Source organism: Haemaphysalis longicornis, unplaced genomic scaffold (genome assembly GCF_048455015.1).
Source record: "Haemaphysalis longicornis isolate Haplotype H1 unplaced genomic scaffold, Haemaphysalis longicornis Haplotype H1 scaffold_2, whole genome shotgun sequence".
In the NCBI taxonomy this organism is placed as follows: Eukaryota; Metazoa; Arthropoda; class Arachnida; order Ixodida; family Ixodidae; genus Haemaphysalis; species Haemaphysalis longicornis.
The window spans coordinates 124,258,999-124,278,837 of NW_027526295.1; the positions used below are offsets into that span (position 1 = coordinate 124,258,999).

Here is a 19,839-nt window from a genome sequence, read left to right on the forward strand (position 1 = left end):
GGCCGATGACGCGGGATTGCAAAACGTGTTGCATAGTCTGTTGCGACGCCCACCCACGTGTTTGTGGACTTGGACAGAGGAACATGGCCCAGTAATTCCAAACCTACACGGAAAAAGGGCTCAAGAGGAATTTGGATAGGTTGAAGCAGACCGGCGGGGAGCGTCGTCGGTGTTGTCCGCCGTTGGCAAAGGTCACAGGCGGTCACGTATCGTCGCACGAATTTGTATAGAGCCGGGCCAAAAGAAGCCACGCCGCGCACGGTCATATGTGCGGGTTTTTCTGAGATGGCCAGCCGTTAGACCATGGTGAAGCTGGTCCAAGATGACTGCACGCAAGTGTTCAGGTAAAACGAGGAGTAATTCGGGACAATCGGTGTGGAAGTTGCGACGATAGATGGTGCGATCCCGAATTGCATAGGCATGGAGAGAAGGTCAGCTATTGCGCATTCGAGACCGTCGAAGATTACAGGGCGCTGTTATGCAGCAATGTTCAGGAGATAGGAGATTGCAAAAAGGCAGGTATCAGAAATTGCTCCGCTCATGTCTGGAGGGTTCGCAGGATTGCGTGACAGGCTGTCGGCATCCTGGTGTAAAAGGCCAGATTTGTAGACCACACAGGATGTGTACTCTTGAAGGCAGAGAGCCCATCGACCAAGCCTGCCCGTGCGATCTTTCAAAGAAAGCCAGCACAGAGCGTGGTAGTCTGTAATGACCCTGAAGTGCCTAGGCTAGCGTAAGAGGTATGGGTGGAATTTGGCGACAGCCCAGACAAGCGCAAGACACTCCCGTTGCGTGATGGAGTAATTGCGTTCGGCTGCAGACAGGAGACGGTTGGCATAGGCGACGACACGGTTCTTGCCGGCCTGTTGTTTTGCCTCAACCGCCCCCATACCATGTCCGCGTGCGTCGGTGCGGACTTCGGTTGGTTGCGATGGATTAAAGTGGCCTAAAACGGTTGCCGACGTAATAAGCGTAGAGAAGGCTTCATCTTATTTGGAGGCCCATTCGTAGGTGGCATTTCTTTTAAGAACGTCTGGCAGACGACGGGCAATGTCGGCGAAATGCGCAACGAAGCGACGAAAGTAGGAACGGAGCCGTACAAATTTCCCGAGATCTTTTGACGACTGTGGTTTTGGGAAGTTCCGCACAGCGCGAACTTTATCAGGGTCGGGTTGAACCCCTTTGGCGTCGACAAGGTTTTCAAGCAGCTTAATTTGGCGGCGAGCGAAGAGACATTTTTATGGCTCTAGCTGAAGGCCTGCTCGTCGAAGCACTTCCAATATTGCCGAAAGCTTCTTGAGGTGGTGTCGAATGTAGGGGAAAAACAGTTACATCATCGAGGTAGCATAGGCAGGTCGACCACTCGAATCAATGGAGTAGCGAGTCCATCATCGTCTCAAAGGTAGCAGGGGCGTTATATAGGCCAAACGGCATTACCTTATATTAGTAGAAACCATCGGGCGTAAAAAACACCGTTTTTCGCAGTGGGATTTTTCAACAGAAATTTGCCACTATCCAGGCCTGAGGTCAATAGATGAAAAATATTTCGCGCCATGCAGGCAGTCTAGTGCGTCGTCAATGCGCGGCAATGGATAAACGTCCTTCTTGGTAATGTGGTTGAGGCGTCGATAATCTCCGCAGAACTGCCAGCTGCCATCTTTCTTTTTGACTAAACCGACAGGCGAAGCCCAGGAGCTCGACGAAGGTTTGATGAATATTCTTGCGGGCCTGCTTTGTACTTCCTGATGAATGAACAGTTGTTCAGCATGGGACACACGGTATGGGCGGCTGTGAACGGGGCTGGCATCACCGTTGTCCGTGCGATGTCGAACAGCAGTAGTCTGACCGAGAGGACGATTATCGAAGTCGGGAATGTCTTGATAGGGGCTCAAAGACTGCTTAGAGTGGCAGCTTGTTCTGCCGGAAGATCGCAGGCGATCGTTTTGGCGATATTCTCGACATAAGGAACTGAAGTGGTTTGGGTAGTAGAAATTTGGTATGGCTCCACGCACATAGCAAAAACTTGGTGGTCGTTTATCGGCCGCAGTTTAGCCCGAGATACACCCTTCGGTAGAGCTTGAGGAAATGTTCCCAAATTTAAAATTGGTAGACGAACGTTACCGTCGACAACTGTCACAACAGTACGTGTTACGGCCACTTCGCGCGACAGCAACACTTCCAGAACAGGCGAAAGCACTGAGTCGCCGTCAGAAACTGGAGGGCTCGACGACAAGTGAATGGATTGCAATAATACTGAAACGCAGTCTAGTTGGCGACAATTCATGACTGGAACTCCAGCGCACGAAAACGAGGACTGAATGAAACAAAGAGACGAAGACCAGCACGGACTCACAACTGAATTTATTTTTATTCATCGCACAGCACATATATACTCCCTTGAAAACACCCGCGCAAGACGAAATGTGTACGGATCACGTCATACACACAGACACATGAAAAAAAACAATTTAAACTTTGTATGTCCGATAAGGAAATTAAGTTGTCAGACGAGATGAGATACCAGCCTGTGTCTGGCAGACCAGACAGAGTTAGTGTGAGTCGTCTTATCCAGTGGGTTACGACCATGAGTTAGTACCCGAGAGTCAAACGGCTTACTCCCTCGCGTGTAACGGCGCGGAGTACCTTAGGACCTCCCAATGTCCGTTCGCGTCCGTGCGAGCGCACACCGCCATCAAGCCAAAAGCAAGCGAAATTAGATTTGAGGCGTTAGGTACAGTTTCATTTATGGGATAATCAAGGTGCAACTCACGGCTCAAATCGAATGACGGTCGGTGCGAAAATCGGATGTCACTCGGGGTGCAACTTGGATGTCATTTAGAGACCCCGTACTCCGCACCCTTGCCATCATCCACGGAGTGGAGATGCTGCCATTTTTTAATTTCTCAATCATGAACCAACTGGCCCAACATGCAGTCCACCTTAAGGAACATTTTAATATCTTGGTATAATTCCAGGTTATAAGGGACGCGATTATCATTGCCGCTTCAGAAACACAGTGGCGCGGTTTCAATTCTACGAATATCTGAGATAAAGGACATGTTTTATTTCAGTATGTACTGCGACGGGGAAGCGCCGCGATCCCAGCGACGGGCACACGGCAACGCACGCACGCCGGCGAAAAGTAGACGCGAGAATTAACTATCGACAGCTTTTGCTGGTAAAACATAGCGACGCTTCTTTTCCCCGACTATCACAAGCCAGCCCAACGCCGCCTGTATAAACAGTGCCTAACGCGTGAGCGAAAAATGGCCAAACAGCCACTCTCCTGTTGCTCTCTCCTACCCTTCCCCGCTCCGTAGCCTTCCAGCGTGCTTTCGTGTCCGCCAGCCAGCGCCGCTTCTCGGAAACTATGCAAAATAGTGGAAAGTTTGTTTCGCGTTCCCGAGGCGGCGCTCCTACGCCTTCTTGTTTTTCACCATGCCTGTCTGTCTTGGTCTGTCACTGATAAAACTTCCTTTCTCACGAAGCAAAATCCCTTGCGCTGCCGCCGGCTGATGCCGGCTTTGCGCGCTTATCTACTCGAATCACAGGCCCTGAAATTTTCTGAGTGGGGCATCCCCCCTCTATCCCCTCCTCATTGAGGTATTGTTTTGACCCCCCTGTTCGCACTCCGCATCGGTACGCACTTCTAAAATTGAGGACTGTACTGTAGAAGCGCCCGGACAGCGTGGCAGGATCGCAGCTGCTTATCGTTTTGTTTCCTATATTTTTCTGAAGTTTAAAAGCACGTGATATTATTGGAAAGTAATCGTAGAAGTGAGCGCCTGAACAAAAAACGTGCACGCAATTTTTTCTTCTCTAAATATTCCAGAAAGAAAAATATCAGTAAAATAATGGCTGCCCCATCCGAAAATATCGTTTTCTGTTAGCTATATGTCTACCCGACAATCAGTATGTTCTTAGACTATTTTAGTCCGCCTCCGTCTTTATCTTTGGAAAAATGCAGCAAGTATGAAGCGAGTGACACGTTGAACGAGATCCCCAGTGCGCCACAGAACTAGCGCCCCGTCACGGCTAAGATGTAAGCGAAACGGCCCTTGAAGCCCAACAGGCAAGCTGACAGGCACACGTCGTAGAAGTGGGTGCGACTCGCGAGCAGTGACGTAAGGCGAGATGTCCGCCGGCACGCGCCACATAGCGATACAGTGCCTGAACTAAGCGTCCCTACCCTTCCCATTGAAAAGCGCGCGACGCGTCAGGCAATATTAATACAGGCGGCGTTGGCCAGCCACACCATCGACGGGTGGCTTGCGATACACTAACCATTAAAATATCCCCCAAAAGTGCGAAGTACCAGCAAGATAACATTCCGCCACAGCTATCTTTCACACTACGATCGAATCGGCTGTTAAGCTGCAAGTGGCAGGGGAATGATAACAATCATGTTTAGCGTCATAGGTACGTAGTCAAGATAATCCAAAGCAAACGAATCTTGCTTTCACGACATATTCGTTTGATATGAACAAAGGCGCACTCTTCTCTCCGGGGAAACGAGATGGCACACGAACGGCCCGAAGATTCAGCTACCAGGCGGACTTCGAGGACAACGTGCCGTCATCGACGGGGGGAGGGACAGGCTGGCTACATATCAAGAAAGTACCCAGCAATATAGATTGAGCCGACTCACACTTCCAGCCGCTCATTGTACACGTAGCAGACGGCAATCGGTTGCATGGCGCAGGATACAATCGAACACCTTCCCACACCCCGCCCTGTGCCACCGCAAATTTCCAGAAACATACACACATAATTGCGAGTGGTGCGGCGCCGCAGCCACCACGCAATGGGAGGCCGCGCGGCTAATCTCCCAACTCGACGTCCCAACAGCAGTCGTCCAGCTGGCGGAAGACGCGGCCAGGGCCCATGGGTTACTGACCGCAGTCGGAAGGGACGAGGACACTGCCGCTCCCAAGCAGTCACCCCGTCTTAACAGAGGCGACTATAATAAAGTTTTTCATAATAATCAACCGCTTTCCGAGTGGGGACTTCTAATGCTAGGCGCGCCGGTGGCCTTGCCTGAGCCGTTTTTGGACAGGACTGCCTCGCTCTCAAAGGGCGATTTATCGGGGCAACAACAGTCACTCGAAAACTTTCCCTCTCAACACCTGAAAGCTCCTAAGGAGACATGAAGAGAAAATACAAGTTTGGTTCATTAAAATACCGCTTTGTCCCAAACTTCTAACAGGTAATGAAAAAAGTATTGAAATCATATGTTTAAGTGGCAACTCCCCAGCCACTTTGGCAGTTTTTTTATGACGTGACAAAACCTTGTGAAGGAAGCTTCTATACACAAAGACTCTATTTGAATTGAAAAAGAAATAGGGTAAAGTAGGCGCTGGGTGGGATTAGAAGCAGGATCCTCCGACGTGCAAGACGACAACTGACACCCTGAATCGCCACCCCTTTTTTACTGCATGAGAGACTAGCCCTAGAAACTTTACAATCATACCCTATCTTCAATGACAGTACTTTCACTGATACACATGTCAAAAAGTCAGGCAGACACACGCACACATACAGGAGATGCAAACAGGCGGGCCGCTGCGATTGGGCCGCATGCACACTATACGCATGTGAATATTGTTCGTGAAAGATTGACTTAATTCCCCGACGTTGCTCCGAATTGAAGTCATTCATGCAACACTTGCCTGTGGAACTGAATCACCTCCACTCACAGATTCTGATTGACTTAAGGCAAACCAAGTGAAGGGGTTGTGCTCATAACGTTGAAACGCGTGTTTCAGACATGTGCTCAGTGCTGTGGGACGAATGTCAGCATGGTAACTTCACAAGTATCGATTAGGTGCTTAGCAAAGCATGGTAATGTTATTAGCATGTATTGTTACGGTTCAGCGCGCCGCTTCCCTGTGCGCGCTTGGTACGAATTCGGTGTAGCGTGTTGAAGTTTCGTGTATTGGGGTGAAAGCCCACCATCTTTGACCAAGTTACAGCACGCAGCGGCTCCGTTTGTTTCACCTGCACCACGTGAACCAGTTAAGGCGCTGCAGCCCCTCGCCGTTCGTTTTAGTGGTGCAGCTCGCGGCACTTGAACCGCGCAGTTCGATTCACCAATGGTATCGACAGGTGCAGGACGGGTGCAGGCTTTGCCTTCACTCCCTGCTGAGAAGTTGCAGAAGCAGGCAAAAAAAAGTGCAGGTCTGATTCCACCCATTCAGGATGGTGGAACCGGCATTGTACCGCTGTGAACTGGTTCCAGAGGCGCAAGCTGTATCGAATGGACCCAGGAGCTCGTCGAAACGCGCCCGAACTGGAAGTCAATGACCCATGCCAGCGGCGGCAAATTCTCTTCGCCAAGATTGTGATTACTTCCGGGAACCTCACCGCTGACTCTGAGGACATTCGAACAGTGCATCGAGGGAAGATGGATTTTGTGTATTTTTTTTTTCGTGCCGCACAACACGCTGGAAGCCTATTGACCCTTGGCGCTTTAAGTTATGTATATGAGTTCCCCTGAGCGCCTTTCAGAACGCTGTGAGTATTTACGAGAGGTGTTTCTCCGCTCGAGTCATGTAAGCTCACCAGAGTACCGTTCCGGTATCGTCGCTGTTCATATCTCCATGCAGTAAACTATCTAAGTTTTGCTCTCGGCTCTTTGTCGCCACCACCGATCGAGGCAGCCCCTCTTCTCGCCGCTCGTCCACCATGCTACCACTACATGACGGAGGCGCCCGCCCTCGCTGTCCCAGCCCAGCGGATTCCCCTCCTCAAATACTTCTTTCTCCGTGGCCCAAACCAACGCAGATTTTCAGATGCCATTAATAATAAAAACCACGAAGAAAATGGCAATAATTACGCGCCAAAATCACTGGCAAGATTTAAGACCTGTTCCGCAAGTTTTCATCACAGCTCTTCTGTTTGTATTCACTTAGCGTGAGGTCATGATGCTTGCATCAGTCATAAAAACTACCAGAGAATGTTTTCGGTGTCAAGGCAAACCTGAAGAACCATCTTCTCCAATAAGGCGAAGAGAGCGCATGTCTCGGGGACCTCGTCCAGGACCGACGGCAATGCGAGGCTTCGCAGAGCTGGACGTGTTTGCATAGCGGCCTGGCCCTCTGGTGCCGGCCTCCGGGGTGCAGATTCCCCACTTGGGCTCGCAGCGGAAGCCCTGGGCGCAGCAGGAGCCGTCGGCGCAGCACACGGGCGAGTAGCCGTAGGGGCAGCACGAGTACGAACCCACGGGGAACTCGGGCGTGTGGCAGCAGCTGTAGCCCGTCGGACACAGCGTGTGGTCCTGGCACTCCACCGTTTGCTCTGGACGAACGGAAGGAGTGAAAAGGGGAATGTGACTGAGACCACTCCTCTGGGAAGAAATAGTAAATAAATAAGGGAGAAATAACGTTTATGTACATAGTAGATCAGGACGCGGTGGGCGCAACCCTAAGGGTTGCGACGACTTCAGCCTCTCGAGTTACGAGCTCCTTTTGGAGAACGGGGTTTGAGCGGCCCAACGCCTCCAAATTGCACAGTGCGCTGCTAATTCTGGCTACGGTGTAATTTAATAATTGATGGTCTTTATTTATTGATGAGACTTGTAGTCCTTGGAGAGGGCGGGTACACTTAGGAGTTATAACAAGGGGTATTTGGACGGGACGTCTCCGTTCCTGCAATCATGGATGCCACTTTAGCTGGTTTGTAAGCCTCACGTCAGACTGCTGGAGAGAAACCGCTTCTACGGTGGTAGCAATTTTTCGCGAACACGCTTTTGTAGAATGTCAACTAAACATCGGTGAAAACGGGTTAATGACTATTGTCGGAAATTTACTGTTTAAAGTTTTGCAAAATTAGCCTCCCTTTTCAGTTATCTGGCTCTTAGATTATGATTTTAGAGCACGACATGTATCCTTCAGCATTCCGGCTTATCAGAGCTTATTCCAACCCTTCCGCAACTGTTTGTGTTAATTGTTTCCCTATTTTGTAGTAATAAAGCAATAAAAATACAGGAAGGGCGTCTTCAGGCCCGTCATTCACCGAGAAAACTATTTAAAGCAAACGAAACAATTGATATCAAGGTTTGTTTGATTTATTTTGCGTGGAATGTAGTTTTAACAACGCATTGATAGGACTTACAACGGCTGAAACAATGAGACAATGAAGCGGTTAAATGAAAGAAAAATTCCAATGAAAAGGTAAGTTCGAGTGAAGTTCAACCGCCGTTCAAATTGGAATTTGCCAAAACCTTACTTTCGAGCTTATTCACTAGATAATTCGGGGGCGACCAAACAAGCGAAATAAAGGAAACGCGATTGTTATAATCGAAAATTTAGCATTTGTCTTAGTAAATTAGCCTAATAAAAATTGGAAGCAATAAATATTTATTCTTGAAGACAAACATTTGAACGCCTGTTTTACGTAAGGTTCGCCAAATCTGATGCGGCTAATGATGGGCTTAAAAGTGGCGGTTTTACGCATATTTGTATGAAAACTGAGACTGATACTTATCCAAGACACCCGCTAAGATTGAACCTTCGTGGTTATCTAGTCGTCTGAACAGCCAAACACAATGTATACTGCTTCGTGATACTTCCGGTAAACAAAAATTAGCAGTGGCTTAGCTCGGCTATGCCAGGATATACGTAGCGTGAGTTAAGGTTCAGCTGGTTATTCTTAGCTTTCCTGGTTGTCTAGAATTAGCATGATTATCATGCTTACTGCTGCTTCAATGAAACACACACGGTATACGCATTATGTGACACATGCATATTTATCAAGCGGCGCCGGCGTATCGTCACCAATCGCCCCAGAGCTAAGCTGGTTCCACAGGCACATGCCGGTGTTGCTGCGACACACGAGCCATCGGTTCCACAACCGGCCACCCTTCGCATGATCGTCAAGTGGGCCGGGCCACCACGTGCGGGACGGAGGTCGGCGAAGACGCTGGGTGCGTGGGGGTGTGAGAGACTCCTAGCAGCGAGCAACGTTCTATGCGCCGTGGGACGTCACTGCTCCTCGCGCATGTGCAGCACGGCTCTCCAGTTGCCACGCAAAACTGCTTAATTACCTCGGCCAGTGTAGCTCACGCTACAAAGAAATGTTACTTCGTTTTTGTGACCACACTCCTCCAGTCGAAGCCCACATGTTGACAGTGGACGGGATTTCAAAAAATATTTGCAGCTACACTGTTAACAAACTATGACACGTAACTGGAACTTGGTACAGTGATAGAGACCATTTTAGCTACTTGCAATACATGATTTTTTCAAAATATTTAGATTGAGAGCCACAAAACTTCCGCACGAAAGGTTGCTTTGCAACGCGGCGTGTTTTGCCGAAAGAAGTACTACACGAACAATTCGGACCAACACTCCTCTAGTAACCGCAGGAATGAGTCATGAAATGGAAAATATGTGATGGGGTCTAATTTCGGCGACTTGGGTGAAAGGTCAGAAGCTTGCTTATTCGCCTGCCTGCTCAATAAGCACAGATTGAATGATTGCGCATTCGTAAAATACAGATATGTGTTATACCAAAGGAACTCTGAACGACTTCCAGCTTGATGCTAATGCACGCATAAAACGCAGACAAATCAAGATGAGCAACAACGACTTCAGTTAGAGGGCAGATTTGTTTCAGGTCAACGGATCTTGTTTCTACTCTTTTTTAGGCACATGAAAAAACAGCGTGATAAGCAGGGCGGAGTAATGAAAAAGCTCACAAACACGGGAACTGACTTACAAAAAAGTGTAATTTATGCCTCATAGGCAATAACAAGAAAACGCAAAAAGACACAAAAATGGGGAAAGCTAACTATGCGGGTGCAATACCTCCGGCATCAAGGCCACTTATTCCGTGCTCACGCATGCGCCTGATGGCTGATTCATCGAAACTGCTTTGCATATTTGACATGTCCTGGGATCATTATCAAGATACGACAATGTTCCCACATTGCTGCATCGCAAGAAAATGGCTGCCAACCCACCCTGTAAAAGTGGGTGACCAGAGAAGCTGTTGTGAACCATTAGACATGCTGAAGGGGAGGGAATGAAGTCTCCCTGGTCACCTCGGCGGGCTTGTCGCGTGCGCTCGGCTTCTCTTGCAGCAAATTCTAGGCCCTGTCTAGTCTGACGCATGCCTTCAATCTCAAATGACGTCAACCCCCTTTTAGAAGCAGCTGCACACCTAATCTTCACCAGGAACACATAAGGGGGGTGGTCTTCACATTCTTTGCAGGCGCCTTATCATCCATCACGCGAATTTCAAGCAAAGACTTTTACATCTACTCCAAGAGTTTTTTCGCGACCGTTAGTGTTAACAGAAAACTCCCGCGAACAAATAAAAGAAGTTACTGGCACCGCCAGGAATCGAACCTGGAACGAACAGAGAAACGCAGCGAGAGCCCGTCGTGTTACCGATTTAGCTACGAACCTACGCGGAGATGGGGAAGACACGTGGTGCCCTCACGAAGCACATCTGCGGGTTTACCCCCTTCGTTCTCGCTCAATGTCACGTGATAGCGTCGCGCAACCTCTCGCGCCACTGTGCTATCATCCCACGGCACCTGTACGGGCCGTGTGCGCGCCTTGCGCATGCGCTAGTAGCTACAAAAATTAAAGAATCCTCACAACAACGCGTGACATCGCACTCCTTCTCCTCCGTCTTTTCTGCCAAATTCGTCGCCTCCGTCAGCAGCGGCAGAGATGGAGAAATGCGAGCGTCTGACTGTGGGTTTGAACTCCCTTTAATTTTATAAAAAATGGAGTTTCCACTCCCGCGCTTCACAAATACAACTCCACCAACCACAATTCATGAATCATGCAGCGATTTAACCTTACCAAAGGATATCTCTTTGAAGTAATAAAGGGCGTGTTTAAGTGCATTTGACTGGTCTCTGGTTTCACTATTTGTATAGCCACGTAAGTGAATTTAAGTGACGTCGAATGGGTAATCATTGTGGGTGTCGTTTACAGCTTCGCTTTCCTACCACGTTTACAGGGTGGAGTGGCGGGCATTTTTTTCGTTTTGTGGTTTTAATTAGGCACACAGCTTTGTGCTGTGTGCCTGGTTAGCCTGAAGCATGCTCTGGACGGTCTTGGGCGAGAACTGCTGGGTCCTGTTTGAGTTTTTTGTTTACTACACGAAATTTTCCTTGCAACAAGAGGCTAACAGCTTCGCCGTAAAAGAAACATGTGCGGTAAGCGTTCTGCCAATAGACAGTCTGACGGAAGACGTGGTCCCGTGAAGGTGGATGTTGGCGGAACGCCCGGCCCCAGCTGCCTCGCGTAAGAGTTCATGCATGAAAAGGAAATTTGTCAGACTGCCTACGTAGTGTATTCTGTGAAAGGCCTTACGGGCCGCTCGACACTGATCCTCTTGCGTGGCTATGCTGAGTTGACCACTTTGCAGTCACTCCCAAGGTTACTGGCGCTGATAACACCACACGAACTTCCGAACCTCAAAAATGTTTCGAGTGTGGGTGTACGACGCCATAAGCGTACGCCATTACCGTCTTCCCTTGCAGTCCCGGCTCCTCGGTCAGTAGCTTTTGCGCACCGCCAAAAAACTGACCAAGGAGTGGGAAGGAACCAGAAAAGCATTGCGCAGTGTACTGCAAAAGCGACGCTACTTCCGCTTAACATGTTTCGGTAATATTGAGGTTATATATGTACAGGCAATACGGTCAGTTGAAGGATCCATGCGTTTACCATTCACGCATACTTCCGCGGACACAGAAATGAATGCAGGGAGACCCTAACGACTGCTCACTTGTGGGATTTCGAAAGAATTACTTGTATTTCAAGCTATGCGATCCTGTAGGTCAGTCGTGATTATGCCCGCGTATGTTGCGACAATGGCTTTGTCAGAAAAAAACGAAGGAGCCTCAAACTAACGCGTAAGACTTTAAGGTAGCGAAGCTGTACGCAACCTACACGACCATCACGACGGTTTAGGTGCACGATTGCAGCCGATTTGCTGGTTCTTCGCTGCCGCGACGACCTCTGCTCCATCATTGTTGCTGTAAGTGTGAGCTTCCTTCATTTTTTTAGAAGCCATAATTACTGGACATCACCTTGGGGGGGGGGGCGGGGGGGGGGGTACGCTATGACGGGTCTTTATCGTTCCGAGCAAGTGTTGGCATGATTACGGCGAACGCTCAAGTCTTTCTCGTTCTGAGCAAGTGTTACCACGAATACGGCGAACGCTGAAGTTTTTTTCTTGGCCAGTCTTTGCCAATCTACCTAAGTGGGTGTGCTTGGCTCGACAAACGTGCGCCGGAGACGCTGGGCAATCGCCTTAAGGCACGCACACACGAGCGCTCGGCATTTTATTGTTCATTTAACCACCGGGCGATCGCCGCGAGCAATGCGCTCACGGGCACGCGGCATCTTCATGGTATTTTTAACTGCGGACCTCATACACTTACGATTTGCTCAACAACTTCGCCGTTAAAAGTAATCGTCGCGCCGTAACGGTTGTTAGGCTCTGTGGTAGCTTTACGAGAGATCTAGATGTGCCTCCCCGAGGAGTTTGGTGGACCGGCTGAGGGGGGGAGGTGGGCTATGTTGACCTTGGGAGCAGAGACTCGCATCTCTAGACTGCTCTGCAAGACCTCTATCAATGTAGAATTAAGAAATCAGTGTGAGGATACCGACGTCGACCGTATGACGTCCTTTAGGGGTTGACTGGTCATTTGTAGAGCAGCAGCGCGCCCTTTCGTGTAATGCTTGCAGCCTAGGCCTTACATTTTGCTTAGAGGTAGAATGACGTTTACTGGTCCCGCAGCTTGACGTAAAATGAGTACTTTTTCCACTGGCCACCGATTCACGACGCTAGGCCTTGGAGCGTGACGTTAGGCTTAACTTGCTCTGTCAGGCGGCTTAACGCTAGTTCAAGTTGAACCTTCAAGGTGGCCAAGCAACGTCATACTGATTATACGTAAATCGGCAGTTACTGGATGATGAAATCAGACTTCAGGACATGACGTTAGGAATATAGTGTAATCGTTGCACACCCTTTTTTCCCTCTTCGCCTTAGCCCCCGTACATACGAAGCACCCAATCAATATCAGGGATTCCCAAGCTGCCTGCAGGAGCTTCTTAGCCGGGAGGGGGGCCCCTTCTACTTTAAGATTGCCATCGCCACATCAACCCCTCCGGACAGTCAACATCATCTGGACTCCTGGCCATTCCTCACTGGCGGGCAACAATTTTGCTCACCAGCAAACCTGCGCCCTCTCCCTCCAGGTTTCCGAGGAGACCACATCGTCCATCCCGCTCGTCACCTTGCAAGCCACAACGCAGTATTACCGGTCCGACCAGCAACTTTCCTCCCCTTCAGCCAGCACTGTCCAAGGAAAAAGAATCGCTACTGCGCAGACTACCAACTAATACCTTTCCTCACCCAGTTGCGCCTTCATCAGTACTCTGATGAATGCCAGTTTCGTTCACAACCCGAAACTATACCACCCACCCACCCACCCCTCCCCACACACACACACACACGCACGCACGCACACACACACACACACACACACACACACACACACACACACACACACACACACACACACACACACACACACACACACACACACACACACGCACACGCACACGCACACGCACACGCACACGCACACACACACACACACACACACACACACACACACACACACACACACACACACACACACACATTCATACAGTGTGAGCGCAATCCCAAACTTCCGCCTTTCCGATCCCCTCTTCCCACCCCTGAGCTGTGGGAGAGCCTGGTGACCAGCGGCCATCTGGATGTACAGCAGCTCCTGGCATCCAGGGAGAAGGCTTTCTACTCACCTCATGGATTCGCGACTAGGAAACCACTCCTAGTTAAGAAAACTCAAATAAACGTTTCTCTCTCTGCCTCTCTCTCTGGCGGATGAGGCTTTCCGCAAGCGAGTTCGCAAGCGAGAACATCCAAGCCAGATAGGAAATGCATGAGGCTTCACGGATGAGGCTTCTTGAATGGGGCTTACACATGTTAACGTGAAATTGGCCAAGGCAGACCTAGTGTTCTCCAGCTAAAAGAAAACACGCCTCTGGAGACGCACGACTCAAGAGCAGTGAACGCAAAACAGCACACGCCAAACACAAACTTGTTCACACCACGTAATGTTGACTTGCTTTTTATATCAGAACTTGATCAAAACTTACTTGTTCTGCAGAAGCTGCTACGAAGGCCGTGCCGCCTGAGGGAGCTGGGGTGCGGTAAGGGACCAGATCCGTGTGGTTGTGCATCGCGTTCTGTCACGCGTGCTCCGGCAAGACAACTGCTTCCATCTCGGCAGCCATTAACTGTATGCCCACCAAGCCGATTGCCGTCTTTTTCTGTAACACGGAGAGCGTCCCCAAACAGTTTGTCACAAAAGTAACGCATATGCTCCATCGCTAATGGAGACCGCGCAAGTTTGACGCCGATTTCAAGTGGGAATGCTTACGACGGCTCCAGAAGTTGCAGCGAAACTGTTTGGGGAGTCTTTTGAGCGGGTTGAAAGCGGAGAACGGCAGTAAAAACTGTGCAGAGAGAGAACTAATCTTGACTTGTTCGGGCAGGGATATCGTGCCTCCTCTTGCCTGCGCTTTGCTTTAGCGAGTGCGTTCTCTTGTAGAGGTGGATTAAAGGTGGCAGCCACGCTGTGGGAATTCTGGCCCACCAGTGCGGAGATCATCAAAAGTACTGAACTAGACGAGTGAAGATGGCCAGTTAGCTAAATGGTAGTGCACCTAACACGCAACTGAAAGGTTATGGCTTCGGATCCCAATTACGCTGAGCACACGTTTCTGTCGCTAGGAAGCGCCTGCGGCTACATATTTTCCACAGAATTCCAGTCTTTACTTGAATTTTGAGAACCATTGGAAAACGTTTCAAAATTTAGACACATTTCAGGGAAGCATTGCAGTCAGAAATAACCATTTGAAATAATTTGGGAACGTTCACGAACCAGGCTGCAGATTTAGGATTACTTCTTCATTTCGGGAAAAAAGTTTAGAACACTTCCGCAGTTTCGTTATCTACCAGCTCACGTTTAGTGAGGTGCAAAAACTTGGACCTGAATGACGGTATTTGTCGGCTGGAAGGGCATGCTATCTAAAAAGATTGCACTGGAAGGCAATGCCATCATGAAACTGTTTATGCTGTCAAGGTACATGACAAGGCAGGTATGCGTGGTCCTTACCGCCGACAGCAACCACGGCAGCCGCACACATGACCACCAGGAACAGGGCTCTGGTAACCTGAAATGCAATTTTAGTTGCGGAGTACCTTAGGACCGCATCATGTCCGTTCGTGTACGTGCGCATGTGTCTGGTAGACCAGACAGAGTTAGTGTCAGTCGTCTTACCCATTGGGCTACGACCATGAGTCAAACTGCTTACTCCCTCCCCTGTAACGGCGCGGAGTACCTTAGGACCTTCCAATGTCCGTCCGCGTCCATCCATGCGCGCACCACCATCAAGCGAAAATCAAGCAAAATTCGATTTGAGCCCTGAGTTGCAGTTTCATTTAGGGAATAATCAAGGTGCCAATCATGGCTCAAATCGGATGCCACTCGGGGCGCAACTTGGATGTCATTTCGAGTCCCCGTACTCCGCACCCTCACAATCATCCACGGAGTAGAGATGCTGCCATTTTTTTACTCAAGCAAAGCAGAGAAGTGCATAGGAATGATAAAGCTGTGAAAAAAAAAAATAACTGACAGAGTATCTGCTCTATTCGCTGCAAATGTCTTGGGAAGACGTTAGCCTTGCGCCCCTCACGCGTAAATACCTGCCTTCTCTCTCCCGCCCACTTCTCACGCTGTTTCCCTCCCGTGTCGCTCCTTCCAGTATAAACACGGAGGACGTTTGCTCGAGTCAATTCAATTTTGCCACTTTCGCACTGCTCGCGCCATCTCGTGGAACCTTTTGCTACTGCTGAACTTGGAATGCCGCTTCGAGGTCTTAGCTCGGGCGCCTCCACTTTTTCTATTCGAAGTTAAAACATTGCTTTCAACCATTTTTTTATTTTTTATCTGGAATATCGAGCTCGCATTAATTCGGAATTAAAAGAGCACTGCTAGTACCAGTTTTGCATCAACGTTTTGCCTCAAATAGGCCTAATAGTTTCTTTTTGCTGCACCATGTTGACAAGTACGAAGTAGGGTACCAGATTTAATAGTTCGTAAAAGATTTGCCTGCATAAACTTCTTGCTCAAACATTCCGTCAATTTTGGCAGGATCGCTGAGTCAAGGGTGTTACGATTCAGCGTGCCGCTGTGCTGGAGGCTGCGTGCGGCGCTCTTATGCTTTGTGGCAGAGCCACCACAAAGTGCGCCTTCCGCGTGGGCGCCGCTCTGTCGAAGACACTAGATTGCGGCGACAGCCAACAGATCAGAACATGTAGTGATCGGCCGGCGCAAGGGCGTCTAGCTATCTGTCGGCGTGATTCAAACTTCGGCGGTGGCAGAGACGGACGGACGGACGGACATACATACATACATACATACATACATACATACATACATACATACATGCATACATACATACGTACATACATACATACATACGTACACACATACATACATACATACATACGCACATTCATACATACATGCATACATACGTACATACATACATACATACATGCATACATACATACATACATACATACATACATACATACATACATACATACATACATACATACATACATACATACGTACATACATACTAGAATTTCGGATTTAAGTTGTCAAAAAAGACTACAGTTTTAAATTCAGCGTAGTCGCACCTGAGCGTTCCAATAAAGAACTTTACAGCCTTATGGCGTACATTCAAGCACAAGCCTTCGCCTTTCTAAGGGTTTTGAAGTTCAACTTGTGTACATGACCTCTGAAAAAGTTTGTGCTTTTCAGGCACATGCGAAGCAGGCAGGAAAGTGCACCGTCATGTAATACCAGGCTGACGTGCGCCTTGAAATCCAATAACCCTCCCACAACGACTCGTCATCCTGGTACTGCAGCAAGCGGAGGGTGCTCAAGGCGTCGAAGCAAGGTGCGATGCTCCTGACACTTCGCAACCGTCTTTACTCACTATGGCTATTTTTCGCGTACGCTGACGAAATATGAGAGTACTGCTGACAGTATTGGGTGGCTTTCAGCACGCTGGTGATACGTTTTGAATCAACAATGAACGTACGAAGGCCGTTTCAGCGCCGAAGTCCCGTAAAATACTCAACTATTGCCTTTACCGGACGCGCTTAGCAGCAATGGTCACTTTTTTAAATGGCACTGCACAAGTCGCAAGGTTTCTAGTGGCCAAGCATGTCGCACTGCAGCCCTAAACTGGAGGGAAGCTTACCCTAAACAATGCTACCAGTTTTCCAACACGATGGTGTGATGCCGTTAAGACGTAAAAAAATCACAAGATCCCTTATACTGAATACGCCAATGATATGAGATTGCTTCGGCTAGCGAGGTGCATAAACATGTCTTATATGCGACGGCAGGTCGTAACAGGTATATATATATATATATATATATATATATATATATATATATATATATATATATATATATATATATATATATATATATATATATATATATATATACAGAAAGATAGGTCAGCAGCCTACAACGCCAAAGGAGGCATAGGGGTGTGGTTAGGCTCTTTTCTTTTTCACTACGGTTAATGAAGTAAACATTTTTTTAACATACAGAAGAAAGAAAGAAAAACACGCGCCCAGAGTGGGGACCGAACCCACGCCTTTCGATTACATGTCGAATGCCTTACCAATTCGGCTATCTGGGCGACTGTGTTCTCCTTCACTTTCTGTGCTATTTATATTTACTAGAAGTGTATCTGACGCTTGAGGGTGGTAGCCAGCGCCACTCTGACTACACGGGGAGAAGGGGACCTTCTTTTCAACCCCCGGGGCGTGACTAGGACGTCTACAGCCTGTCATGAGTGGGTAACTGGTGGGAAGCCCTCTTATGCTACCTAGGCATCAAGGCTGCCAAAACCGAGACCCGCGCTAGGCTTTCGCAGAATAATATAGTAAGGAAATGAGGGGCTCGTTGAGGAAATACAGAAAGATAGGTCAGCAGCCTACAACGCCAAAGGAGGCATAGGGGTGTGGTTAGGCTCTTTTCTTTTTCACTACGGTTAATGAAGTAAACATTTTTTTAACATACAGAAGAAAGAAAGAAAAACACGCGCCCAGAGTGAGGACCGAACCCACGCCTTTCGATTACATGTCGAATGCCTTACCAATTCGGCTATCTGGGCGACTGTGTTCTCCTTCACTCTCTGTGCTATTTATATTTTCTAGAAGTGTACCTGACGCTTGAGGGTGGTAGCCAGCGCCACTCTGACTACACGGGGTTCGGTCCCCACTCTGGGCGCGTGTTTTTCTTTCTTTCTTCTGTATGTTAAAAAAATGTTTTCTTCATTAACCGTAGTGAAAAAGAAAAGAGCCTAACCACACCCCTATGCCTCCTTTGGCGTTGTAGGCTGCTGACCTATCTTTCTGTATTTCCTCAACGAGCCCCTCATTTCCTTACTATATTATTCTGCGAAAGCCTAGCGCGGGTCTCGGTTCTGGCAGCCTTGATGCCTAGGTAGCATAAGAGGGCTTCCCACCAGTTACCCACTCATGACAGGCTGTAGACGTCCGAGTCACGCCCCGGGGGTTGAAAAGAAGGTCCCCTTCTCCCCGTGTAGTCAGAGTGGCGCTGGCTACCAGTCTCAAGCGTCAGATACACTTCTAGTAAATATAAATAGCACAGAAAGTGAAGGAGAACACAGTCGCCCAGATAGCCGAATTGGTAAGGCATTCGACATGTAATCGAAAGGCGTGGGTTCGGTCCCCACTCTGGGCGCGTGTTTTTCTTTCTTTCTTCTGTATGTTAAAAAAATGTTTACTTCATTAACCGTAGTGAAAAAGAAAAGAGCCTAACCACACCCCTATGCCTCCATTGGCGTTGTAGGCTGCTGACCTATCTTTCTGTATTTCCTCAACGAGCCCCTCATTTCCTTACTATATATATATATATATATATATATATATATATATATATATATATATATATATATATATATATATATATATATATATATATCTAGGCGTGCACTTCTAGAAACTTACCATTGTCCCGCGTGTAAACATCCAAAATATCCGAATTGAGTGATCCCAGCGAACACGAACGCAGGAGAACACGATTTCGAAGATCTCACACCTTATGACTTCAGCGCTAGCCCGCGCCACCAAATGGAGCACAAACACAGTATGAAGGCTGCGAGGTTCTCGAAATTATCTGTGCGTCATCATGCGAGATATGCTTCTGGCGATATTGTCTTTGCTGCGTATACATAGGAAAATAGCCGCGATAAATGTCGAGCTTTCACCGAATGAAACAAAAGAACCATAGACACATGCACTCGTAGAGCGATAAGCGCTGAATTGAAGCCTCGGCTCTCCTGTTGTAGGGAGTCGTCAGTTGGTCGCATTGAAAGCCGCGCACCGTACTGGACTTTCAGAGCGGGGAAAGCAAACGGCCTGGGTTAGATGTCTCAGCTACTGTAGCACGTCGTTCGGGGCAGCGATAAGTCGCGGTGGTTCGATCTTTTAAAACCTCTCATTCTCAGAGAGAATGAAGCCAATTCTCAGAGAAAGGAGCGCCGCCCTTATCCGTCTGAATGCCACTCACAGATTGGAAAATAAGTTGTAGGAGGGTTCTCCCTGTATTTTGCATTTTGCGTTTGAAGACATTTGTTCTAATTTTTCTAAATCTGATGTACGTTTCAAGCTTCGAACAACGACATAATGAGTTTTATAGGCGAA

General features: G+C 48.4%; 1 protein-coding gene across 1 annotated transcript in view; it reads right to left on the reverse strand.

The window, feature by feature from the left end:
* Positions 1-19,321, reverse strand: part of LOC144169181 (progranulin-like) — a 35,537-nt gene extending 16,216 nt beyond the window's left edge. The window contains exons 1-4 of the mRNA XM_077698216.1: positions 19,144-19,321; positions 15,194-15,251; positions 14,172-14,345; positions 6,979-7,296 (exon numbers count right to left, since the gene is read on the reverse strand). Coding sequence (XP_077554342.1) covers positions 6,979-7,296; positions 14,172-14,345; positions 15,194-15,251; positions 19,144-19,164 — 571 coding nt within the window. The 5' untranslated portion in view covers positions 19,165-19,321. The remainder of the gene's footprint in view (positions 1-6,978; positions 7,297-14,171; positions 14,346-15,193; positions 15,252-19,143) is intronic.
* Between the last annotated feature and the right edge of the window lie 518 nt (positions 19,322-19,839).